The 26,961-nt window shown below is 43.7% G+C and overlaps 1 protein-coding gene across 1 annotated transcript in view; it reads right to left on the bottom strand.

Moving 5' to 3' along the window:
- Nucleotides 1-26,216, bottom strand: part of SKAP1 (src kinase associated phosphoprotein 1) — a 695,231-nt gene extending 669,015 nt beyond the window's left edge. Inside the window, exons 1-2 of the mRNA XM_073608061.1 lie at nucleotides 26,060-26,216; nucleotides 21,920-22,025 (exon numbers count right to left, since the gene is read on the bottom strand). Of these exons, the coding sequence (XP_073464162.1) occupies nucleotides 21,920-22,025; nucleotides 26,060-26,171 (218 nt within the window). The 5' untranslated portion in view covers nucleotides 26,172-26,216. The remainder of the gene's footprint in view (nucleotides 1-21,919; nucleotides 22,026-26,059) is intronic.
- Nucleotides 26,217-26,961: the final 745 nt, after the last annotated feature.

Here is a 26,961-nt window from a genome sequence, read left to right as displayed (position 1 = left end):
ACCAGAGAATTTTGTTTCTCATGGTCTGAGAGTCCTTCAGTTGACTTTTGGCAAACTCCAGGCGGACTGTCATGTGCCTTTTACTGAGGAGTGGCTTCTGTCTGGCCACTCTACCATACAGGCCTGATTGGTGGAGTAGAGGAAACAGAGTGATTTCGCGCACAACAATAATAAAAGTGATAATGGAGTGATACTAAAGTGTCAAAAAATCGTTATACAAGTAGGTGGACAATGATGGAAATCATAATAAAAAATAATGAATGAAATCAATCAATAAATAAGTCCAAAAAAATCAAATAATTAGGCGTAAGTGTTCGTGGATCTTCACTGAACTTCTGCTATGATCTCTAACATCCAGTGAAAAGACAGGAAAGTAACCACATGACTTCAGCATGCCAAATCATGCTGAGGTGTGGAACAGCCAATCCTTGCAGAGCTGCTGAAGAAAGGAGTTTTTCTCAGTTTGTCAAGAATTGTCTCACTGAACAATAAAAGAGGATTGCTCAGAGATGGATTAACTCTGTGTGGCAAGACTGGGCTCAAATGATAGGAAATCTTATACTCTATCTACAGTATGATAAAAAAAAAAAAAAAAAAAAATCGGGTTTACATCCACTTTAAGGCATTTACCCAGGCCTATGGAGGTAAGGGCTCTGTGAGCACATTACTGTACAGATGCCATCCATTATTGCCCACATCACCTACCATTTTTTTGGAGAAGATCCACGAACACTTATGCCTAATTATTTGATTTTTTTGGACTTATTTATTGATTGATTTCATTCATCATTTTTTATTATGATTTCCATCATTGTCCACCTACTTGTATAACGATTTTTTGACACTTTAGTATCACTCCATTATCACTTTTATTATTGTTGTGTGCGAAATCACTCTGTTTCCTCTTGTCTATTGGTTGATTTGTGTATACCATCAGATTTTGCAGCACTACACATAGTTTTTCATTTTTTAGTAGCGCAGAGGTCCTTACATTCTTTCTGATTGGTGGAGTGCTGCAGAGATGTTTTTTCTTCTAGAAGGTTCTCCTCTCTCCACAGAGAAATGCTGGAGCTCTGTTAGAGTGACCATCGGGTTCTTGGTCACCTCCCTGCCTAAGGCCCTTCTCCATGATCGCTCAGTTTGGCTGGGTGACCGGCTCTAGGAAGAGTCCTGGTGGTTCTAAACTTCTTCCTTTCATGGATGATGGAGGACACTGTGCTCATTGGGACCTTCAATTGTGCAGAAATTTTTCTGTACCCTTCCCCAGATCTGTGCCACCATACAATCCTGTCTCAGAGGTCTACAAACCATTCCTTGTACTTCATAAATTGGTTTGTGCTCTGACATGCACTGTTAACTGTGAGAAATTATATAGACAGGGCCGTCTTTAATATTGACTGGACCCCGTGCAAACATTTTCTTGGGCCCCCTCTTCCGTGCAATTTCGCTCTCCACATGCTTTGAGACATACAATAAATAGCAGCTAGACTCAAAATCAGTTTACTGAATCAGATCAGGCAGTGATTGTGATTGGTTGCCAGAGGTTACAGTGTATAATTACCGCTCACTGACTGGCTGCTAGAGGTTACAGCACACATTATGGTTCACTGTTTATTTTCTAGAGGTTACAGCACATGACTTCTGCTTGTTGATTGGTTGTTAGAGATTACTGTACATCAGTACTGCTCACTGATTGATTGCTAGAGGTTACCGGACATCTATACCACTCACTAATTGGTTCCTAGAGGTTACTGCATATTCTTACTGCTCAATGATTAGTTGCAAGAGGTTAGTGCACAGCATTACTGCTCACTAATTTTTTTTGTCAAAGGTGTAGCACATCATCTCCTCACTGCTGCACACCATGGACTGGGGAGGTGAGGGGACCCATCAATAGACAGAAAACTCCTAGGAATCCTAGGACTCCTCTGATCAGTGGCAATGCTGGGGGAGGGGGGGGGGGGTTGATCAGTGGCAATGCTGGGGGGTTAATGGGATCAGTAACAGTGGTGGGGGGGGTGGGATTAGTTAAGAGGCAATACACTGTGGCAAATTCTGAATCTTGTACAGCAAAGCTCGAGATCTTTGGCGAGTATATAGTGGAGGATTCTACCAATGTAATGGGGAATTTACAATGACCACCCATGTGAGGGGGGATTTACACTGACCATCAATGTGAGGGGGATTTTGCATTGACCACCATGTAACGGGGGATTTTACACCACCCACCAATAGGAAAAAGGGATTTCTACACTGACACCAATGTAATTAAAGCATTTACACCAACTACCAGTGTAAGGGGGAATATACAATGACCTCCATGTAAGAGGAATTTGCACTGACAACCATTGTTGAGGAGATTTGTACTGACCACCAATGTAAGGTGACACTTCTACACCGACCACCAATGTTAGGGGGGATTTACACTGATCACCAATGTAAAGGGGGATTTACACTGACCACCAGTATAAGGACAATTCTGCACTGACCACCAATGTAAAGGGAAATGAACACTGATCACCAATGTAATGAAGAATATACACTTACAACCAATGTAATGGGGGATTTTACAACAACAGCCAATAAAGGGGGATTTATACCGTGGCCGTCAATGTAAGGGGGATTTACACTCACCACCAATGTAAGGAAAAAAAAGGGGGCTTCTACATGGACCACCAATGTAAGGGAGGATTTAAAACTGACCAAAAATGCAAGTTTGGATTTTTTTTAACAATTACCAATATAAAGGAGTTTCCACACTGGCCACCAATGTAATGGGGATTTACACTGACCCCTAATGTAATAGGAGCATTCACAGTAACCACCAATGTAAAGAGGGATTTACACTGACCACCAATGTAAGGGGGCCTTTACACTGGTCACTAGTGTAAATGAAAGGATTCTACACCAAGCCCCAATGTAATGAGAAGATTTACACTGACCACCAATGTAACTGAGACATTTAGCCTGCGTTCACATTTGTGTGTGTCGGGAACACATGAAAAATCGATTTTCTTACACCACAGAAACATGCTGCCCCTTAGCAGATACACAGCAGTGCCATTAATTGTTAATGACACCCTCATGCATCAGCTGAGATGTGCATATTCACATGCAACAAAATTCAGTGTGCTGTGACACCATGTTATTTTGAAGAAAGGTTCCACCTTCAATTTGCTTACCTTTGCTGAGCAGGCTAATGTTAGGCTTAATGACTATAGTTGTAGGCAGGACTCCTTTACCTCCCCAGTGGACAGCATTCAGCCGAAGTGATGGTAGATATGACCTCAGGGGGACATGATATACATATGAATGCCACCTCTATTTACATATCAATGCAGCAGTCTGCTACTATTTACTTTTGTTGCAGCTGCTATTTACATATCATTGCAGGTTATTTACATGTAAACACAGGGTCTTCAGGTGAGTTATCTGTACATGGCAAAAGGGCAGAGCTGGGTAGCAGCAACAGAACTTTACACTAAGATATCGGGACACAGTACAGGACTAAAACTTCAAGGGATAAGGGAATTTAAACTCGGCTAGTTGGCAAGTATGAGGCAGCTGCTTTGGGCCCCACAACAATAATGGGGCCCAGGGCAGGGGCCCAGGGCAGCTGCCCCTTTTGCCCTGCCTTAAAAACGGTCTTGTATATAGACAGGTGTGTGCCTTTCCAAATCATGGCCAGTCAACTGAATTTACCACAAGTGGACTCCAATCAAGTTGCAGAAACATCTCAAGGATGATCAGTGGAAATAGGATGCACCTGAGCTCAATTTTGAGTATCATGGCAAAGGCTGTGAATACTTATGTAGGTGTGATGTTTTTTATTTTTAACCACTTGCCGACCGTCTCACGCCGATATATGGCAGCAAAGTGATTTGTTCCCACGAATCGCTGTAGGGGTACGTCTGTACCTTTAAGGGCGATAGCAGGTGCGGGTACTCGCTGCACAGCAGGAAATCTGATGCACGTGGTCGGCAGGCGCGATCGCGTGCACAGGAACAGGGATTTGTGTGTGTAAACACACAAATCTCTGTTCTATCAGGAGAGAAGAGACATATCGATTGTTCCTACTAAGTAAATTTCTCTTCCTCTACTAAGTCCTATCCCCTCACAGTTAGAACACACCCAGGGAACACACATTTAACCCCTTGATTGCCCCCTAGTGTTAACCCCTTCCCTGCCAGTGACATTTACACAGTAATCAGTGCATTTTTATAGCAGTGATCGCTGTATAAATGTCAATGGTCCCAAAAATGTGTCAACAGTGTCCTATCTGTCTGCCGCAATGTCGCAGTACCGCTAAAAATCGCAGATCACCGCCATTACTAGTAAAAAAAAAAAAAAATTAATAAAAATGCCATAAATCATTCCAATAGTTTTTAGACGCTATAACTTTTGCGCAAACCAATCAATATACGCTTGTTGCGATTTTTTTACCAAAAATATGTAGAATAATATATATTGGCCTAAACTGAGGAAGAGATTTGTTTTTTAAAAACATTTTTGGGAATATTTATTATAGCAAAAAGTAAAAAAAAGTTTGTTTGTTTTTTCAAAATTGTCGCTCTTTTTTAGTTTATAGCGCAAAAAAATAAAAAAGAGGTGATCAAATACCACCAAAAGAAAACTCTGTTTGTGGGGGAAAAAAAGGACGTCAATTTTGTTTGGGTACAGCCAAATCTTCCAGTCTGTAAGTGGTGACATAAATTTGCAAAGATGTCAAACAGACTTCTTTTACATTGTCATTATGGGGTATTTTTTGTAGAATTTTAAGGGAAATAATGAATTTAATCCATTTTGGAATATGGTTGTAACATAACAAAATGTGGAAAAAGTGAAGCACTGTGAATACTTTCCAGATGCACTGTATGGCTAAGGTCTAATATATATATATATCAGTAGAACACATGGGGACAAGACCCCTACCCAGAGAGCACTGCCAAAATGCCAGCATTTCAGTGTTTTGCATAAGAGGACGTTTCCAGTGGTATTTTACATACTACATATTATTATTATTGTTATTATTATTATACAGGATTTATATAGCACCAACAGTTTGCATATTTTCAATAGCACAATTTTCCAGGCTGTGCACATGTTCAGCAATGCCATGTGATTAGATAGCCGCAGCATGCTTCAGGGAATTCTAATCACTTACAATAGGGACTACATTATTATACTGTGGATAGCATATCCCAGATTAAAATCATTTCATTACCTTCTGAATGATTATTCTCATTACCAAAGATACAGTTGCATAGATAAAATACTTACAAGCTCAAATTTTAAACACAACCACTGGGTCTGAAACACCAAAGGAAAAGCTAAACTGTGTATTAAATCAGCATAAATATTAGGGTATTATAATGTCTACGCTAAAAGTAAAGGAACATTTCCTACAAAGTTTCCTTACAATTTTGCTCCCACTGCCCTAAGTATGTCTAGCTCACCAATTCACTCCCCCCACACCGCAGCCCTTACCTAGATCTCACTTCAAGGCCTATAGCCTTGATCTAGATCCCGGTGCATTTCGGCCCAATAGGCTTATAATAGTCTACCAGTTCATAAAAAAGGATGGAGGGATGTCAACAATAGGTAACAAAAGGTGAGGAAACTTTATGGGAAAATTTCCTTATCATAAGAAACGTGTAGAAAAAAAATATGGAAGCTGTCATTGCTGCCTTGGAATTTAAAGATATGTAGGGTGTAGGGCTGTCACCTTGATACTAGCTTGATTGCCTAGTAGGTCACTGACATGGAACAAGCATACAGGACAAGAGGCTATACTTCACTGCCCACATTCTTGTTCCAGGTCAGTGACTTAATAGCTAGAGAAGCCAGGGTCAGCATGAAAGCTCGGGGAATCAGTAGGTGTAGCTCCCATATCAAATGTTTAAAATATCAGTATAATGTAAGTAATCATATCAATGTGCACTTTGCCCTAAAAATATTGTTTCTCCATATAAGTTATATTATATATATATATATACACTGTAGAAATTGGGAAGGCATAAGTGTTTATTACAAATTCAGGCTCTGCTTTATGCCTTTATGACCTTACATAATTACATATCTACAAGACAGTGTCTGTCTGATTGAAAACAACAGGCTCCTTGCGGACTCTGATCATGTGAGATCCCCGCAATATTAGAAAATTGTAAAATGTTCTGAGATTGACTCTCCAACAAAATGATAATTTACAACTTGCTCAAAACACAATTACAGCTAGCTTGAGCTCCTAGTCTAGAAATACCTCCCTAGAACAAAAGGAAAAAAAGGATCTGTGCCCAAATGATGTACAAAAACATAAAACAAGCCTTTGTTTAACTACCACTTACCGACCGTCGCACGACTATATACGTCCTGACTTTGAAGAGGGATATCTCGGTAATGGCAGCAGCTGCTGCCACAACCGAGGTATCCATCTCTTCAGGCGGCGGTTCGGTTAACAATAATGGTGGTCTCTGCGGCGGATTCACCGTGAGATCACCGTTATTGGCGGCGGGAGAGGGGCCCCCTGCCGCTCTCCCACACCCTCCACTGCTTACCACAGCCATTAGCAGCGGCGGAGGCGATCGGGTGCTGTCCGTGGCTGGGTATGGAGACGAGTGAGGGTAAGATGGCCCCCACCCGTCTCCATACCATAGCAGGGCGGAAGGCACATTTTTTTGTTGTCATTTTTTTCAAATGACAACTTTTTTTTTTCTTTTATTACATTTAAGTCCAAATATGAGATCTGAGGAATTTTTGACCCCAGATCTCATATTTAAGAGGACCTCTCATGATTTTTTCTATTACAAGGGATGTTTACATCCCTTAATAGGAATAAAAGTGACCCAATTTAAAAAAAATAAAAAAAAGTGTAAAAATAAATAAAATCAAATAAAATAAATAAGATAAAATAAGATAAAAATTATTTTTTTTTAAAGTGCCCCGTCCCGACGAGCTCGCGCGCAGAAGCGAACGCATACGTGAGTAGCGCCCGCATATGAAAACGGTGGTCAAACCACACATGTGAGGTATCGCCGCGATCAGTAGAGCGAGAGCAATAATTCTAGCCCTAGACCTCCTCTGTAACTCAAAACATGCAACCTGTAGAATTTTTTAAACGTCGCCTATGGAGATTTTTAAGGGTAAAAGTTTGACGGCATTCCACGAGCGGCCGCAATTTTGAAGCGTGACATGTTGGGTATCAATTTACTCGGTGTAACATTATCTTTCACAATATAAAAAAAAATGGGCTAACTTTACTGTTATCTTATTTTTTTATTCAAAAAAGTGAATTTTTAAAAAAAAAAGTGCACTTGTAAGACCGCTGTGCAAATACGGTGTGCCAAAAAGTATTGCAATGACCGTCATTTTATTCTCTAGGGTGTGAGAAAGAAAAATGTATAATGTTTAGGGGTCCTAAGTAATTTTCTAGCAAAAAAAACGTGTTTTTAACTTGTAAACACCGAGTTTGAAAAAGAGGCCTGGTCTTTAAGTGGTTAAACCACCAATAGCCTCAAAAAATTATCCCAATTGCTGTCCGTTACAATTCAGCAAGTAGGGTAAGGAGTTGCAGTCCACACGGTTCTCAGTTTAGTTACGTGTGCCACTCTGGGACTATACATCCCACCACAAGTTGCCCCATTACTTTGGAAGGTCTCGAAAAGAAAAACTCTGCCGCTTTTAACAACCACTGGTTGTTCTGAGAACTACAGGGGGACGTGTACATGACTTAGAAGGTTACCACCATAACATTTGTCCTGCTCTCACAATAGCTCTAGAACATAGGATTTCCCTTTACTTTCTGTCTTGGTGACCTTCATGATGGGCATACCATAAAGGCTTTGCTCCTGGACCTATATAGTACCCTAAGACTAACAACAGTGCCCAAATTGACATTGCTGGCCAGGTACGATCCCCCAGAGCTCAGCTGAGTTGAGCTTACCAAAACTTGCAGAAGATGCAGGCAGGGAGTTTGACAGAAGAATCTTGAGCCCAAGATCCAAAAACCTTGGAGAAGGTAACTTTCTCATCTCATTCTCATCACCTTCAGTAGATACCATACGTGTCCCAGTGTCACCAGACCAATGTAAGCCATCAACAGTGTTCCTGATTGCTGCCACACCAGTCCCAGTGTCACCAAACTAGTGCAGCCAACAACAACATTTAAATCACCAACATACCAATCCCTTTGTTGCCAGACCAGTGCAGCCAGCAACAGCATTCCTGATCACCCCAACACCAGTTCCATTGTCACCAGACCAGTGCAGCCAGCAACAGTGTTCCTGATCACCACAACACCAGTTCCACTGTCGCCAGACCAGTACAGCCAGAAACAGTATTCTTGATCACTAGCCACAATAGTCCAAGTGTCATCAGACCAGTGTAAGCCAGCAACAGTGTTCCTGATCGCCATCAACTCAGTTTTGTCAGATCAGTGCAGCCAAACAGTGTTTCTGATCACTGCCATACCAGTGTCAGTGTCACCAGAACTAGTGCAGCCTTTGATCGCTGCCACATCAGTACAGTTTAAACAATGTAACAATGTAAACAAGTGTAAGCCACAAACAGTGTTTCTGATCACAATTACACCAGTGTCACCAGAGCCAATGTAGCCATGAATAGTGTCCCTAATTGCTGCCACATCAGTACAGTGTTACCAGTGCCAGTGTATCCAGCAACAGTGTTCCCGATCACCACCACACCAGTGCCTGTTGTATTGACCCTGGTCTGACACATCTGCACTGATTACATTCCTGTGAGCCACCAGCCCCAGCCATCCCCTGAGACAATGTTGGTTGATTTTTGTAATACACAAAATACAATGTCCATTGTACAGCTTTGTGGTTAGATTCAATAAAAGTCTACAGTAAAAAAAAAAAAAGATACAATGTCCAGTACATCAACAGTACAAACATTGAAAGTCTCACACATGTGGTAATTCCATACTCAGAAGGAGTAGCAGAGTATGTTTTCTGTTCATTCTGCATGTGAGATATAATTTTCAAATCATTTTCCACATTTTCACAAAACTTGAGGCAAAAAAATTGGATTTTTATAACAGCTTACCTGTAAAATCCTTTTCTTGGAGTACATCACGGGACACAGAGCCACAGTAATAACTGTATGGGTTATATGGCACCTTCAGGTGATGGACACTGGCACACCCTAAACAGGAAGTTCAATTCCCATATAACCCCTCCCGTTACCGGGAGTACCCCAGTTTTGTAGCAAAGCAATACACTTGTAACCAGAAAGAGGGGAGGGACCTCTGTGTTCTGTGATGTACTTCAAGAAAAGGATTTTACAGGTAAGCTGTTATAAAAATCCTATTTTCTTTATCGTACATCACGGGACACAGAGCCACAGTAATAACTGTATGGGATATCCCAGAGCAATGCCACCTGAGGGGAGGGGACACAAACAAAAGTAGGGTGCAAACAGACCTGAGGACCTATACTGCTGCCTGCAGCACACTGCACCCAAAGGAGACATCCTCATGCCTTGTTACATCCACCTGATAGAATCTGGTGAATGTATGGACTGAAGACCAGGTTGTGGCCTTGCAGATTTGAGCCATGGAGGCTTGGTGATGCACTGCCCACAAAGCACTAACAGCCCTGGTGGAGTGCGCTTTGACTTGAAAAGGTGGAATCTTCCTCTTCAAGCCATCAGCTTGAATAATTACCTGCCGAATCCATTTGGCAATAGTGCGTTTCGATGCTGCCTGTCCTTTCCTAGGACCTTCAGGCAACACGAACAAAACATCTGTTTTCCGAATCTGAGTAGTCGCCTTCAAATAGATTTTGACTGCTCTCACTACATCCAAAGAATGTAGTGTCTTTTCTTCCTTAGAACAGGATTCTGGAAAAAATGAAGGCAAAACAATATCCTGGTTTAGGTAAAAACCTGAAACCACCTTTGGCAGAAAGCTAGAATGAGGACACAATACTACTCTATCCTTGTGAATGATTAAATAGGGCTCTTTACAAGAAAGAGCCTCCAACTCTGATACCCTTCTTACAGAAGAAATGGCTACCAGCAAAACTAGCTTCCTTGTCAAAAGGACCAAAGGAATATGTCATATCGGCTCAAAAGGCTGTTTCTGTAATGCCGACAGAACTAAATTCAAGTCCCAAGGGTTCAGGGGTGCTCTAACCGGTGGATTAAGCCGCGTTACCGCCTGTATAAAGCTTCGGACGAAAGAATGCGAAGAAAGTGGACGTTGAAACAATACTTATAAGGCCAAGACTTGGCCCTAGATAGTACTCAAAGCTAGTTTCATCTCTAGCCCCATTTGCAGAAAGGCAAGAATTCTACCTATGCCATACTTCCTAGGATGCCAACCCCTGGATTCACACTGAGACTGAAAGCCCGTGATTCTTTAGAATGTGGGTTTCAATAGCCAAACCGTTAAAGTTATTGATTGTAAAGTAGGATGGAACACTGGTCCCTGCGACAGCAGGTCTGAAAGTGGTGGTAGGGTCCATGGGGCCCCTACTGCCATCTTTACTATTTCTACATAGCAAAATCTTCTGGGCCACAAGTACTACCAACCTTTCCTGCTTGATCCTGCAAAGAAGTCAAAGTAGCAGCATAATAGGAGGGAATGCATAAATCAGTGAAAACTGATCCCACGGGGTCACCAACGCATCTGTTCCGCATGCGAGTGGATCCCTTGTTCTTGAAACAAAAGTTGTCGACTTTGTAATTGAACCTGGACACAAACATCCAGATCTACATCCAGCATCCCCCATCTTTGGCCTATAGTCAGAAAGATGTTGGGGTGAAGGGACCATTCCCCTGGGAACAACTGCTGGCGACTTAAGTAGTTTGCCTGCCAATTCTCTACCCCTGGAATGAAGATTGCTGATATGCACGGCACATGTTTTTCTGCCCAGGTCAGGTTATGGTTATCTCTCCCTGGGCTGCCTGACTTCTGGTGCCCCCTTGGTGATTGATATAAGCCATTGCTGTGGCATTGTCGGATTGAATCCTGACAGGAGAATTCTGCAACCTGAATATCCAGGCCACTAGGGCTAAACGCGCTGCCCGAATCTCTAGAATGTTGATGGGCAAGGTCCTTTCGGTTCTGGACCATTTCCCTTGGACAGACGCTTCTTCCAGGACTGCCCTCCAACCTGAAAGGCTGGCATCTGTTGTTACCACCTTCCAGGTAACCGGTAAGAAGGATTTCCCCTTCTGCGGATTCTCGGATATCCTCCACCAACTGAGGCTCTGGCGCACCTTTGGCGACAAAGGCATTGGAAAGTCTAGTGCTTGAATCTTCTTGTTCCAGGCCGATAGGATACTGTTTGCAGCAGTCTCGAATGTAAATGAGCATAGGGAACTGCTTCGAATGAAGCCACCATCTTCCCCAACAACCAAAGGCGAATGGAAGGACCCTTCTTTGCCCCTTCTGGGCTGTATCTATGACTAGACCCAAGCACTCTAATCTTCTTACTGGCTTTAGAGAAGATTTCTCTGGGTTGATGGCCCAACTTAGGTATTCCAGGTAGTTGACTGTGGTGACCACGCTTTGGTCCAAGCGGACTACCGACCGGTCTATTAAGAGCAGGTCGTCCAGGTATGCAATTATTGTTATACCATGAGTCCTTAATCTGGCCAGAGGAAGGACCAAAAGTTTTGTAAACACCTGAGGTGCAGTAGCTATACCGAAAGGCAAGGATACAACCTGAAAATGAAGTTTTTCTACTTCGAAATGCAGATACTTCTGGTGAGTGGGGAAAATAGGTACATGCAGGTATGCATCCTTGATGTCGATTGATGCCAGAAGCTCGCCCCCTTGTAGGATGGAGACTACTGATCGGATTGATTCCATGCGAAAAAGAGCGAATCCTAAGGAATTGGTTTAGATCTTTGAGATTTAGATTGGGTCTGACATCCCCATTTGGTTTTGGTACCGTGAAAAGGTTTGAATAAAACCCCGACCCCTGCTCTTCCACAGGGACCACCATGATCACTTTTTGCGACAAAAGTCAGTCTAACGCTAGAAAGAGAGACTTCTTTTTCTCTGGATCTTTTGGAGACATTTGATCTGAGGAAACGAGGAGACAGGAATTCTCAGAACTCTAGTTTGTAACCTAGAGCTATTGTGGAGACCACCCATCTGTCCCGAAATTCTTCCTGCCAGACCTTTGAGAACTGCAGAAATCTTCCCCCCACTCGAGCGAGCAGAGGTACCCCTTCATAAAGAGGCTTTAGCGTTCTGTCTTGCGGGTTTCCTCCCCCAGGACTTCTTTTGTCCCTGGGGTTGACCCAGAGGTTTATCTCTTGAACCTGAAAGTGGAGGCCGACTGCCTGGAGGCTGATGCCCTTGGCACTGGAGAAAGAGCCCGTTTAAATGAGGGACGTTTACTCTTTCTTAACTGGCAAAAGGGTACTTTTCCCACTTGATATTTTTTAGAATAAAGTGTTGAAAACTTTTTAGGAGGGAAAAAGTGCTTATCTGGGTGATCCCACTCAGAATAGATAAGCTTTTCTAGTAATGAATGGACAGGAAAGGCACACAAGGCTTGCGGAGGCTTTAGTGAACTTAAACAAGAAGTGGGCTTTTCAATCGACTCAGTGAAGTGTAGCTTAAATGTGGAGCGGACCATTTCAGTAAGAGAATGCACCAGCAATTTCTCAGCAAGTGAAGCTGAAGAAGGTCCTTCCCCACTTGATTCCTCGGAAGATCAGCCTGTTCACGGTCCCCTGAGGGGGCTTCATCTTCCCCCTCCCACAGTTCCTCCGTTTGAGGATCCTGGGTGGTAGAAGGGGACCTAATGCATTCTATCCACTCTGTGAAGACATGATTAAAGCCACTAATCTTTCCTCTAAACCACTCATAGCTGAGGAGAAAATCTGCTCAGTTATATAGACAGGGGCTGAAGTGTCGGAAGCAACTGCAGCCCCTGATGACCCTAATGGCTCACTATGACCAGCCTCCTTAGATTGGGATGGTGTTGCAGAGGGAGGGTCCTTAGGACCTGAGGGCGACCCCTTTGTGTCCTGGTTTTTGTGGCATTTGAACCACCTCCTCTGGTGATAGTGCTGAGCACAAACGCAGATGTACCAGCAAAAAAAAAAAAAAAAAACACCCACTGCTGAGCAAGTCAGTCCAGCAACTGCAGCTGCTATTAAGCTCAGCCTGATGCTTACGTAAATGTGCCTGGGAATGCCTGTGTCACCCACTCACATGCCACCCGTCTGCTCTGTGTCCCTCCTTTAGGTGTATGCACCTGAAAAAAAAAAAAAAAAAGTGCACTGTATAGCTATACAACTCGCGTTGTGGACGCTGAAGCAAGCCAACGCCGCTAAGCCCCCCCCCCTTCCTCCGACCACCCACCGCGCCCCCCCCCCCCCATCTATTTTAAATTAGATCGTTTTCCCGCGCAAGCGGGCTCCAATCCTGACCGGACCGCATGGAGGAAGACTGGGGTGGAGGAGAAGAGGAGAGCTGCCGAAGGGAACCGCTGTAATGGCAGCAGGAGCGGCGCAGCATACCGCCGTCTGATACCATGCTCTGGAGTGAAACTGTCCAGGTGGGGGACATTCCTAGGAGAAAAAAAACCCTTTCCCACGACTTTACCTGGAGCCTGGGCCAGAGGAAGTCTGCAGCTTGATACACAGAGCGAGACTGACAAGCATGGAACAGGTATGTGCTCTTGACAGCCCCCCATGGTGACTATAGGCATGACAACATTTACTTAAAAGGAGAAAAAACCCATAAGAATTAGAAAAATTCTTTAGGAATCTCTCTTTACCTTATCCAGCTGCAGGGTTCTGTGGTAACAGACCCAGTTTTCACCTCTCACGGTGGGCTCCGTTAAAAAACCTTCAGGGACTGGGGCTCCTTTTTTATCAGGGGATCCACAGCCCTGGGCCTGTAAAAAGCACCCCGCCAGGAACATGGCTGAAAAAAACAAATCCTGGATCCCGGGGCCTAGCTCTCTAAAAAGAGAAGCGTTACAGGTAAAACCTAATTTCTTCAGACACGAGGCCCGGGTACCTATCAATTTGGCCTGGAAAAGACATTTTGAATGGATCTGGTTGCATGGCTTGCCCCAGTAAGAAATATTCCAGCGGAGCTCAGCACAGCACATCTTTAATCGTGACCAACACGTAAGACATTGGCGAAAAAACTGAGGTACTCCCGGTAAGGGGAGGGGTTATATGGGGAATTGAACTTCCTGTTTAGGGTGTGCCAGTGTCCATCACCTGAAGGTGCCATATAACCCATACAGTTATTACTGTGGCTCTGTATCCCGTGATGTACGATAAAGAAATAAATCTTCAAAATAATCACTATGCCTCTAAAAATATGTTTACTCTCTTCAAAATGTGGTATTTTTTGGCTGTTTCTATTGCTCCAGGACCTAGTCAGGAAATTAGCGTAATGCCCCTTGAAAGCCTGAAGGTGCTTTTTGGATCTTGGGTCCCATTATGCAGCTAGGCTGCAAAAAAGTCTCACATACTGTGTATGGTAGCCTCATATTTAGGAGGAGAAGCAGAATATGTTTTCAGGTGTATTTCTAACTGGCAATAAAGGTCTGCACGCCATTATTATCTACATCATTTGTTACCAACAATAGATTAATTTTTTATGGTGCTAAAACACATTGTATCAATCTGCTAGTACAATCATTTGAAATATATAAAGTACACCACATATCGATTCATAGGATATTTCTTACATACTTAGAAATACAATCATTTTAAGTATATAGAGTAAGCACACCACATAAGAAAAATTCTTTAGCAATAAAATTGTATTAGGCATATACATACAATTATATAATAGGTACAAATATCAAGTATGTCATATCACATCAAGCATAATACAGAATAGATACTCGGTCCACTTTTGCATCACACCAACAAAAATGCATGTACAGTATATAGGTACAGTGAGCTTAGTACATACAGCAGCTGATGTTCAGAAATACCTACGGGAGTTCAGTACCCAGAATAATGAAAAGTAATGAAAAGGGTAGCTGAGCCAGACCCTGGTAAAAGAGAGAGGAGGGGAAAAAAAAACAATGTTTCGGGGATGTAAGAACTGACCTTTCTCAAGAACTTTCTACCTCTTTTAGCAGAGAGAAAACCCCTCTCTATAGCTGGACATACACCATGTAATTCGGTTGCCTGATCTCTGCACAACCCAACAGATTCATACAGCGTATTATGTAGAATAACCTTTGCAATACAAACAGTTAGCCTTTAACCCTAATCTGGCAAGCCAGAGCACTACATAGTAACCGTTGAATCTAAAGGAGACAATCAAATCTGGTCACATTCTGCATTCATACACTTAGACCTCATACACACTTTTAGATTTTCTACAGATTTTTGTCTTCAGATTTACCAAAACCATATAATATGAGGTCAAACCTTCAGAGTTTCAATTTGTAGGCAATCAGGCAGGCCCTTGCCCTACATGGTTTTGGTAAATCTGAAGACAAAAATCTGCAGAAAATCTAATAGTGTGTATGGGGTCTAAGGGCAGTGATGGTGAACCTTGGCACCCCAGATGTTTTGGAACTACATTTCCCATGATGCTCATGCACTCTGCAGTGTAGTTGAGCATCATGGGAAATGTAGTCCCAAAACATCTGGGGTGCCAAGGTTCGCCATCACTGCCTTAGGGTATAATGTGTCTAATTTAAAAATCCAATATAATTCCCTCTATAATATAAGCCTAGCCAAGTCCCCCCATCTTGGTGGACATTTGACTTCCTCAACCCCATTGAACCATAATTGTGATGTGTTGTAATTTGCATTGCAGAACTGGCGTGCTACTGGCAAGGTAGGATCACCCCTTCTCACTTCGCTTCTGTTTTCATCGAATCTAGATAGGAGGATCTTGAGAAATTGAGTTTTTACATCCCAGAAATGTTGTTTTTTTCCTCCTCTCTCTTTTTACCAGGGTCTGGCTCAGCTACTGTATCCTTTACATTACCCTATTCTGGGTACTGAACTCCCCTCTCCCCGAAACATGCCAGCCAAAGGGGGGGGGGGCAAATAAGCAGAGCTTCCCCTTTTGGGTGGAGCTCTGCTTTAATTGACAGCTTTTTGAAATAAAATACATTTTCATTTTCTTTCTTCATTTTCCAAAAGACTCACCATGCCTGTTAAATACTTTTAGGTGTATGCTTTCCAAAATGGTGTCATTTTGTGGGTGTTTCTACCATCCTGCTACTCCAGGGCCTCCAAAAAAAAGTGACAGGTAGTCAGGACATTAGACGCCTAATTTATGCCCCTTGAAAGCCGGAAGGTGCTCCTTGGATTCTGGACCCCTTTAAGTGGCTAGGCTGCAAAAAAAGCCTCACATATGTGGTATCCCCATACTCAGGATGAATAGCAGAAAGTGTTTTAGGGCGCAATTCTAAGTATGCTGACAGCTGTGTGAAAGAAATACATTTTCGTTTTCTTTCTTCATTTTCCAAAAACTTCTGGCAAAAAATTTGATTCTCAAAAGACTCACCATGCCTCTAATTACTGTAAATACGTTGGAGAGTCAGATGTATTATTTATGTCCCTTGAAAGCCTGAAGGTGTTTCTTGGATTATGGGCCCCTCTATGCATCTAGGCAGCAATTATCCCCATACTCGAGAGCAGTAGAAGAATGTGTTTTGGGGTGTAATCATATATAGGCCTATGCTGTGAGAATAGTTAAAATGACAACTTTGTGAAACAAAAACAAATTTTATTGACTTTCTTAATTTTCAAACATATTGTGGCAAAAAAAAATCTAAATCGCACCATGCTCCTTAACCAAATACCATGAAGTATCTACTTATAAAAACATGGGTCATTTTGGGGGTGTTTGTACTGTCCTGACATTTTAAAGTGGTTGTAAACCTCAGATATGAAAAATGAAAAAAGCTTATCCCTCTATATTGTATACTTGTCTCAATCCAGAGCACTAAGTGTAATTTCTGTCTGCTGCTTCATTCCTTTGCTATCCGCATGAATCACTTCTGACAAGTTTTCCTGACACCAAGAGAAAAAAAGGTGACAGGTGAGGAGATCCCAGCTAATTGACAGCCTCAGCTCTGTTCCTGTGTGCTGTGTAAAGGAGGGAGGGGGGGTGCCCCTTCCCTCCAATCAGCTCTCAGAGCTCTCTTCACTGAGCTACAGGGTGTAACTTCAGCCCTCTGCCGCCTTTTTTCTGACAGCTCAGACAAGCTTTATAATTTATGAACTTTGCACAAATGTAGATGAAAAGACTGCAGATAAACAGGTGCAACTTATGTAGGATGATTTGTTTCATCTCTGTGTATCACCTGAGGCCCAATAGAATATAGCGACTACGTAAAATAACGATGTATTTATAATTCATAAATTTGTGTTTCTCTCGCATAGAAAAAATTGCCCTGAAGAAGACCCCTAACCTAATTGGTCGAAACGCATAGGTATACTATGTGAAACTCCACACAAGCCTAATGGTTTTATATAACTTGAGTTCATGTGTATTTTTCCTATTGTTGATGAGTTATGTTTTTATATGTCAATGCCAGAATTGCTTTTTACGACTCCAATGTAATTGTATTAATACCTTTTTGATACGATACAAACAAATAAATAATTTTTATGGAAGTCATTCGCTATTCCTTTCGATCATATTCTTGCTGATAAAAAACCCCTCGGGGGATCTTCCATTCAAATACACTATGCAAATTTCATCCAGTTCCTGATCAACTGGCAGAAATTCTCTTCGTGGCTCTGTCACCACCCTCCTGCCCAAAATTCGCCAAAATCAAAATGAGCGTGCACAAAACTTGTCAGATGAACAGCGGCTGTATCCGATTGGCTGCTAACTGGGTATTCTGACAGTCCTTTGTGTCGGCTGTCAGAATATTAAAAGAGCAGCAGGAGATTTGGCTGTCCATGTTGCACAGAGTTGAAGCAGTGGCGTCACTAGGGTTGGTGTCACCCGGTGCCAAAAAAATTGGTGTCACCCCCCTCCGCCAACTACCTCAGTACAGACCCCCCTCCACTAACTACAGGCCCCACTCCATCAATATAGCCCCCCTCCCTCAGTACAGACCCCCTTCCATCAATATAGACCCCCCCACTAAGTACAGACTCCCCTCCCTCAGTACAGACCCCCTCCATCAGTACAGACCCCCGCTCAGTGCAGACCCCCTTTCCTCAGTATAGACCCCCCACTAAGTACTGACCCCCTCCCTCAGTACAGACCTCCCATCAGTACAGAAACCCTCCCTCAGTACAGAGTCTGCAGACCCCCCTCCATCAGTATCAACCTCCCACCTCAGTGCAGACCGCCCCATCAGTACATACACCCCCCCCCCAGTGCTGACCCCCATCAGTATAGAATCCCCCGTCAGTGCAGACTCCCCCATCAGTATAGAATCCCCCGTCAGTGCAGACTCCCCCATCAGTATAAAATCCCCCCCTCAGTTCAGAGCCCCCCATTAGTATAGAATCCCCCCCTCAGTGCAGACCCCCCATTAGTATAGATTCCCCCCTCAGTGCAGAGCACCCCATTTGTATAGAATCCCCCTCAGTGCAGAGCCCCCCATTAGTATAGAATCCCCCTCAGTGCAGTGCCCCCCATTAGTATAGAATCCCCCTCAGTGCAGAGCCCCCATTAGTATAGAATCCCCCTCAGTGCAGAGCCCCCATTAGTATAGAATCCCCCTCAGTGCAGAGCCCCCCATTAGTATAGAATCCCCCTCAGTGCAGAGCCCCCCATTAGTATAGAATCCCCCTCAGTGCAGAGCCCCCCATTAGTATAGAATCCCCCTTAGTGCAGAGCCCCCATTAGTATAGAATCCCCCTCAGTGCAGAGCCCCCATTTGTATAGAATCCCCCTCAGTGCAGAGCCCCCCATTAGTATAGAATCCCCCCAGTGCAGAGCCCCCATTAGTATAGAATCCCCCTCAGTTCAGAGCCCCCATTAGTATAGAATCCCCCTCAGTGCAGAGCCCCCCATTAGTATAGAATCCCCCTCAGTGCAGAGCCCCCCATTAGTATAGAATCCCCCTCAGTGCAGAGCCCCCATTAGTATAGAATCCCCCTCAGTGCAGAGCCCCCCATTTGTATAGAATCCCCCTCAGTGCAGAGCCCCCCATTAGTATAGAATCCCCCCAGTGCAGAGCCCCCATTAGTATAGAATCCCCCAGTGCAGTGCCCCCCATTAGTATAGAATCCCCCTCAGTGCAGCGCCCCCCATTAGTATAGAATCCCCCTCAGTGCAGCGCCCCCCATTAGTATAGAATCCCCCCCAGTGTAGAGCCCCCATTAGTATAGAATCCCCCCCAGTGTAGAGCCCCCATTAGTATAGAATCCCCCAGTGCAGCGCCCCCCATTAGTATAGAATCCCCCTCAGTGCAGCGCCCCCCATTAGTATAGAATCCCCCTCAGTGCAGCGCCCCCCATTAGTATAGAATCCCCCTGCACATGTCCACCCACATACTGTATGCATAAAGTTTACAGACCTCAGAACAGCGCGGACAGATGCACACAGCCATGTGTGTCCCTCGGGCTCCTCCTCCTCCTGTGTGAAGTAAACAGAGAGGAGGGGGAGGCGGCTTCAGTCCGCTGTGCTGAGGGACACAGCACAAGCCGCAGTGGGCAGTGTAGCGGTGTGTGCCGCTACCTACGGGTGTCACCCCTCTGGCGGGTGTCACCCGGTGCGGCCCGCACCCCCCGCACCCACCTAACAACGCCACTGAGTTGAAGTAGTAATCTGTTGAATTTTTTTTTTAGTTCATCCCGCAGGTACAGTATGTGTGTGTAAGTGTGTATGGCTAAGTTGAACCTTAGCTTGTCAAATCCATTCCTTCCTTATAAATTTGGACTTGCACAGAAAGGCATCTGTTAGAAGTATATTTTTTATCACTGGACTTCAAGTGGTCATCCTGGTACCGTTTTTTATAGAGCCAGCTCTCTTGTAAAAGCCATCCTATCAGCTACCTACCTGCTGGATTGCTTTTACAAGCAGCAGGAAGGGATGTCTGTCCGTCCGTTCCCCACCCCCCCTCCTGCAGCTTTCTTGGACTCTCTCTTTCCACCAGATCGGCTCTCAGCTATATTAACCTGGAAGCGATGACCTGACATAACTTAGTTATACCAGGATGTCCACAGCGCCATTTAAAAAAAAAATCAAAAGCATTCAAAAACACAGATCATGGTGTTTTGAATGCTTTTAAGGGCAGAGGAGGGATTGCCTGTCACATGTCTATTGCTGTCACAAGGATGTTTACATTCCTTGTGACAGCAATAAAAGTGAACAAAAAAATATATGTGTAAAACAATTAAAAATAAAGATAAATACATAAATTATTAATAAAAAAATTGTGAGGTATCACTGTGAACATCAGGTCATGAGCAGTAATTCTAGCATTAGACCTCCTCTGTAAATCTAAAGTTGTAACCTGTAAAGACTTTTAAAGCGTCTCCTACGGAAGGTAAAATTTACATCGTTTGCCGCTGTTGCACGGGGGTGCACATTTTTAAAGCGTGACATGTTTGGGATCTCTTTATTCAGCGTAACATCATCCTTTGTATTTTACAAAAAATTGGGTTATGTATTGTATTTTTGTATTCAAATTAAAAAAATTTTATTTAAAAAAACACTTTGCAAATACCATGTGACTTAAGATATTACAAATCCCCACCAATTTATTCTCAAGGGCCTCTGCTTTAAAAAATATATAATGTTTGGGTTTTCTAAGTAATTTCATAGAAAGAAAATACTGATTGTTACATGTGAAAAAAGTGCCAGAAAATGCCTGGTCTGGAAGTGAATATATACACTATATTGTCAAAAGTACTGGTACGTCTGCCTTTACACGCACACGACCTTCAATGGCATCCCAGACTTTTTTTTTAACAAGAAATGGCATCCCAGTCTTAATCCGTAGGGTTCAATATTGAGTTGGCCCACCCTTTGCAGCTATAACAGCTTCAATTCTTCTGGGAAGGCTGTCCACAAGGTTTAGGAGTGTGTTTATGGGAATGTTTGACCCTTCTTCCAGAAGCGCATTTGTGAGGTCAGGCACTGATGTGGATGAGAAGGCCTGGTTCGCAGTCTTCGCTCTAATTCATCCCAAAGATGTTCTATCGGGTTGAGGTCAGGACCCTGTGCAGGTCAGTCATGTTCCTCCACCCCAAACTCGCTCATCCATGTCTTTATGGACCTTGCTTTGTGCACTGGTGCGCAGTCATGTTGGACCAGGAAGGGGCCATCCCCAAACTGTTCCCACAAAGATGGAAGCATGAAATTATCCAAAATGTCTTGGTATGCTGACGCCTTAAGAGTTCCCTTCACTGGAACTAAGGGGCCAAGCCCAACCCCTGAAACAAAACTCCACACCATAATTCCCCCCTCCACCAAATGATTTGGACCAGTGCACAAAGAAAAGTCCATAAAGACATGGATGAGTGAGTTTGGGATAGAGGAACTTGAGTGGCCTGCACTTCAACCCGATAGAACACCTTTGGGATGAATTTGAGTGGAGACTGTGAGGCAGGCCTTCTCTTCCACATCAGTGCCTGACCTCACAAATGAGCTGGACAGTTGTCCCAATACTTTTGACAACATGGTGTATATCCATATATAATTTGGATATATATATATAATTTTCCCAGATGCTAGTAATGGAACAATCTGTAGTTGTACTTACCTGCATTTCTTTTCTTTTTTTACAAGCTTTGTACAATAGACAATACAATCGTCAAAGGAAATAAAATGCTGGTGTGACTACTAAATAAATTTGCAGGTACCGCACATGTGGTGGATGGTAAAAGATCAGTAAGTCCAGTACAATGGAAGAAAATTGCTCAGTTTAAGAGCAAGCATAACATATACTGTATGTGAGTATAGGTCCTTTGTAAAGTAACAAACAGCCGAAGTACACAGCTGTTACAAAAAAAAAAAAAAAAAACCTACCTATTTCGAACCAGTCTAAAACCATGCAGTATTTCCTCTCCGAGTTCTCTTGCTCGGATGCTCACATCCTCATACTGAAGAATTTCAGACAGAAAAGTCTCTGCATCTAGAAGTCAAACACAAAATATTCAAGCTTGCTCACTACTTGATAATAAGCATTTAAATGCCATTATATAACTAATAAATGTGCTTCCCCTTGCCCTCTATTTATCTAGAATTAAACGATTAGCATTTTTAGGACTAACTGACAAATTAGAAGCACTGGAATCTATGCTAAGTGTTAGTGCAACAGTGTAGCATGCAAAGCATATATTTATGGTGTAAGCCTGGAGCGTGATCAATCACGCAGGTTCCATGCTGGAAGCCATCTTTTATACTAATCTGATTTAAAGCTATTTATGGGGATCGTATTAATCATGCTCTGCAATTGAAGGAGAAGGCTCATTATAACCACAGAAGACAGTACGACACAGCACACTAGACAGGTGGACTACTGTATTAAGATGGAAGGGAGGTGAGCTTACGTCTGGTGCAGTTTTCAGCAAAATGCATGTTTTTTAGTGAAGAATGGAACCACAAGTAAAACTCTACTGACCTACTTCATGGATTTTTATACTCTATATACCAGTGTTTCTCAACCATTTATTCATTTGCGGCACCTTATGCAGAATCTCAACGCATCCCAGTCTAAAATGTAAAAAATTTAATGCCGCGTACACACGATCAGAATTTCCGACAACAAATGTTCAATGTGAGCTTGTTTTCGGAAATTCCGACCGTGTGTAGGCTCCATCGAACATTTTTTGTCGGAATTTCCGACAACAAAAATTTGAGAGCTGGTTCTCAAATTTTCCAACAACAAAATCCGTTGTCGGAAATTCCGATCGTGTGTAGACAATTCTGACACACAAAATTCCATGCATGCTTGGAATTAAGCAGAAGAGCCGTACTGGCTATTGAATTAAATTTTTCTCGGCTCATCGTACGAGTTGTACGTCACCGCGTTCTTGGCGATCGGAATTCCCGACAACATTTGTGTGACCGCGCACACAACCGCCTTGATGAAATTAAAGTGATACTAAAGGATCGTTTTTTTTATTTTTTTAAATAACAAACATATCATACTTACGTCCACTGTGCAGCTCGTTTTGCACAGAGTGGCCCCCAACATTCATTTCTGGGGTTCCTCGGTGGCTCTTGGGGCTCCTCCCCGCATCAGATAACCCCCTTGGAGAAGTGCTCTCCCGAGGGGGTTACCTTGCGGGCGCGCTTCCGGGTCCAGCATTCGGCGTCCATAGAGCCAATGGCTGCGCTGCTATCAATCTATCCAATCAAGATCTGGGAACTTGTGGAGAGAGGGACGGCGGGGACGCGCCAACGGAAATTCGGGGCTCAGGTGAGTAAAACGGGGGGCTGGGGGGCCGGTGACTGCAAGGTGTTTTTTCACCTTAATGCATTCTAAAAAGCACGAGCCTTTACAACCCCTTTAACATCAGAAGCCCTCCTTATGTCAACCTCCCCATCTCATCAGTGATTTCCCTATACATGAGAGCCCGCTATTCTAGGGTCCTCTCTTCACATCAGAGCCCACCCCCCAGTCACAGTGCCCCCTAATCACACATTCCCCCAATCACACAATCCCTACTTTTTAGGTCCAGCAGTGCGGCAGAGGGTGGGAGGTGAAGTAGATCTGGAGGAGATGGACTTCTGTCCTTTCCTGAATGCTGGAGGCAGACCTGCATATCACAAGCCATGGTTCAGCATCATATATTACCACAGCCAGCTGCCAGCACCATAGGATCAAATGATGCTGAGTCTCGTAGCCCTAAAACATCATTTGGTGCAATGGTGCAGGAGGTCAGCCTGTCCACACTATGGGACTCAGTACACTAATTCAGGGCAAACTAAGTCCCATGCCCACTGCACCCTGGGTGAGAAACACTTCTCTATACAAACAATAGGAAAACAGGTCAGATCAGGCACTTTTTATCTTTTGCCTACATGCAACTAAAACCAGTTCAAGTCTGTCCTATAGCAGTATTACTGCTACAGGACGGCACCTGTGCACTGGATCACGTATATATACGTGATCTGGCTCCCCTGGATGGGGCGCACATGCGCACAACCGACGACTTGCTGTAATCACACACAGCAGGAGCCCAGCGCCGGGTACCGCAGACTCGATATCTGCCAGCACCCATCAATGATTGAGGAGAGAGGCAGAACAGTGTTCTGTCTATGTAAACAAGGCAGACTGCCGTTCTGTCAGGAGGGAAGGCATGGATCCTGTGTTCCTGCAAAGCATGGACATGGATCCATGCCTTCCCCTTGTTGAAGCACCTCCTACAGTACACAAACACTGGCTAAGCATAGTTAACCCTTTGATTGTCCCTAATGTTTACCCCTTCCAAGCCAGTGTCATTAGTACAGTGACAATGCATATTTTTTTTAACACTGATCATTGAATTAGTATCATTGGTTCCCAAAAAGTGTCAAAAGTGTCAGCGTCCAGATTGTCCGCTGCAATATAGCAGTCCCGCTATAAGTCGCCGATTGCCGCCATTACTAGTAAAAATAAATAAATAAATAGAAATATCCCACAGTTTGTAGACGTTATAACTTTTGCGTAAACCAATCAATACAGGCTTATTGGGATTTCTTTTTACCAAAAAATATGTAGCAGAATACATACTGTCATAAATTGATGAAGAAATTGAAATTTTTAACCCCATGCCGACCAGCCGCCGCAGTTGTACTGCGGCAACATGGCTCGGCTGCGCAAATCGCCGTCATGGTACATCGGTACCATAGACGGCCACTAGGGGGCACGTGCCCCCTGCTCGCCCACGGAGCCGATGCGAGTGCCCGGCGGTCGCGCGATCGCTCGGGGCACACTGAGAACCGAGATCTGTGTGTATAAACACACAGTTTCTGGTTCTCTGAGGGGAGAACAGACAGATCGTCTATTCATACAGAGTATGAACAGCGATCTGTCATCTCCCCTGCACAGCCCCCTCCCCCCATCAGTTAGAACAAGTACTAGGACACACTTAACCCCTTCACTGTCCCCTAGTGGTTAACCCCTTCACTGCCAGTGACATTTTTACAGTAATCAAAGCAATTTTATAGCACTGATTGCTGTAAAAATGCCAGTGGTCCCAAAAATGTGTCAAAATTGTCAGACGTGTCCACCATAATGTCGCAGTCCCGATAAAAAATCGCAGATCGCCGCCATTACTAGTAAAAAAAAAAAAATTAATAATAAAAATGCCATAAAACTATCCCCTATTTTGTAGACGCTATAACTTTTGTGCAAACCAATCAATATACGCTTATTGCGATTTTTTTTTTACTAAAAATATGTAGAAGAATACATATCGGCCTAAACTGAGGAAAAAAAATGTTTTTTATATATTTTTGGGGGATATTTATTATAGCAAAATATACTGCGTTTTTTTCAAAATTGGTGCTTCTTTTTGTTTATAGCTCAAAAAATAAAAACCGCAGAGGTGATCAAATACCACCAAAAGAAAGCTCTATTTGTGGGGGAAAAAAAGGATGTCAATTTTGTTTGGGTCCAACGTCACACGACCGTGCAATTGTCAGTTAAAGCAATGCAGTGCTGAATCGCAAAAAGTGCTCTGGTCTTTGGCCAGCCAAATGGTCCGGGGCTGAAGTGGTTAAAGTTTTTATTGGATATGTTTTATAGCAGAAATTTAAAAAATATTTTTTTTTTCAGAATTGTCAGATTTTTTGTTATTAAAAAAAACACGCAGAGGTGATCAAATACCACCAAAAGAAAGCTCTATTTTGTGGGGGAAAAATAACATAAATTTTATTTGAGTACAGCGTTGCAAGACCGCGCAATTTTTCAGTTAAAATAACGCAGTGCTGTATCACTGTCTGGTCAGAAAGGGTGGAGGGGGGGTAAATCTTCTGGAGGTCAAGTGGTTAAGGTGAACCAAGTAAAAAAAGAAGAGCTTCTCATTAGTCAGCGCACTCCTGTGGTCACACTGACTAATAAGCACATGCAAGCATTGTGATGGTGTACTGACACGCTGACTATACTAGGACATAGAATGAGAAGGCTGTGACTAGGAGGAGTGATGTACGGTCAGGGAGAGGCTAGCTCTTAGTCACCTGTCAGAAGGATGACAACGTCCCGCGGAATGTCCGAGTTCATCTTCTCCGGAGACACGCCGTATCCAGACACAGTACAGAGAACCGGCTGAGGGGCGGGGTGAGAGGTCATGTGACCCCGGGCACTCAGGAAACCCCGGAGGGAGGGTGGCGGGCTCTAGTCTGTGAGGTGAAGGAAGGTGGCGGGCTCTAGTCTGTGAGGTGAAGGAAGGTGGCGGGCTCTGTGTGAGGTGAAGGAAGGTGGCGGGCTCAGTTTGAGGTGAAGGTGTTAGCCGGGTAGTTCTCAGTCGGACGAGGAACTTTGGGGTTTGTGCAGCGTTCTCATCCCCCACAAAGCTGTCCCGGTATAGAGGTAGCACAGAGGATTAGAGAAGGAGTGAGATGTGAGGAGAAAGTGGAGCCCTGCGATTCACAGATGACGGTTGGGGCGCTCTGGCTTCGTGCCCACTTGTTCTGTGCAGGAATGCGTGCAAAATTGCGTTCTTTCCCTCAAAACGCTGGCCGTTTGCAGATACGTGGGGGCGTTGCGAAGGCCAGGGTCACACTCGAGGCCACTTCAGTCTCACGAAACGGCACGTCAAAATAAATCACGTTATTTTCAGCGGTACCCATTCATGTCAGCGCGTTTTTGGAAAAGGTTCAGGTGCACAATTTCGGCCCCATAGATAGGGTTACCACCTCATCGCTTTAAAGCGGTAGTAAACCCGCTGACACTTTTTATATACACCTGTAAGGTAAAAGGCATAATGAGCTAGTATGCACTGTATACTAGCTCATTATGAAATACTTACCTTAGAACGAGGCATCGGTATCTTACCTGGTCCACGCGGAGTTAGCTGACATGTTGCCTCGGCGTGTCTTCCGGGTATCGCAGCTCCAGCACTGTGAGTGGCTGGAGCCAC

This window comes from Aquarana catesbeiana, linkage group LG12, assembly GCF_042186555.1.
Source record: "Aquarana catesbeiana isolate 2022-GZ linkage group LG12, ASM4218655v1, whole genome shotgun sequence".
NCBI classification, from domain to species: Eukaryota; Metazoa; Chordata; class Amphibia; order Anura; family Ranidae; genus Aquarana; species Aquarana catesbeiana.
The sequence above is the reverse complement of the archived record's forward strand: the minus strand, read 5'-3'. Positions and strand labels throughout refer to the sequence as shown.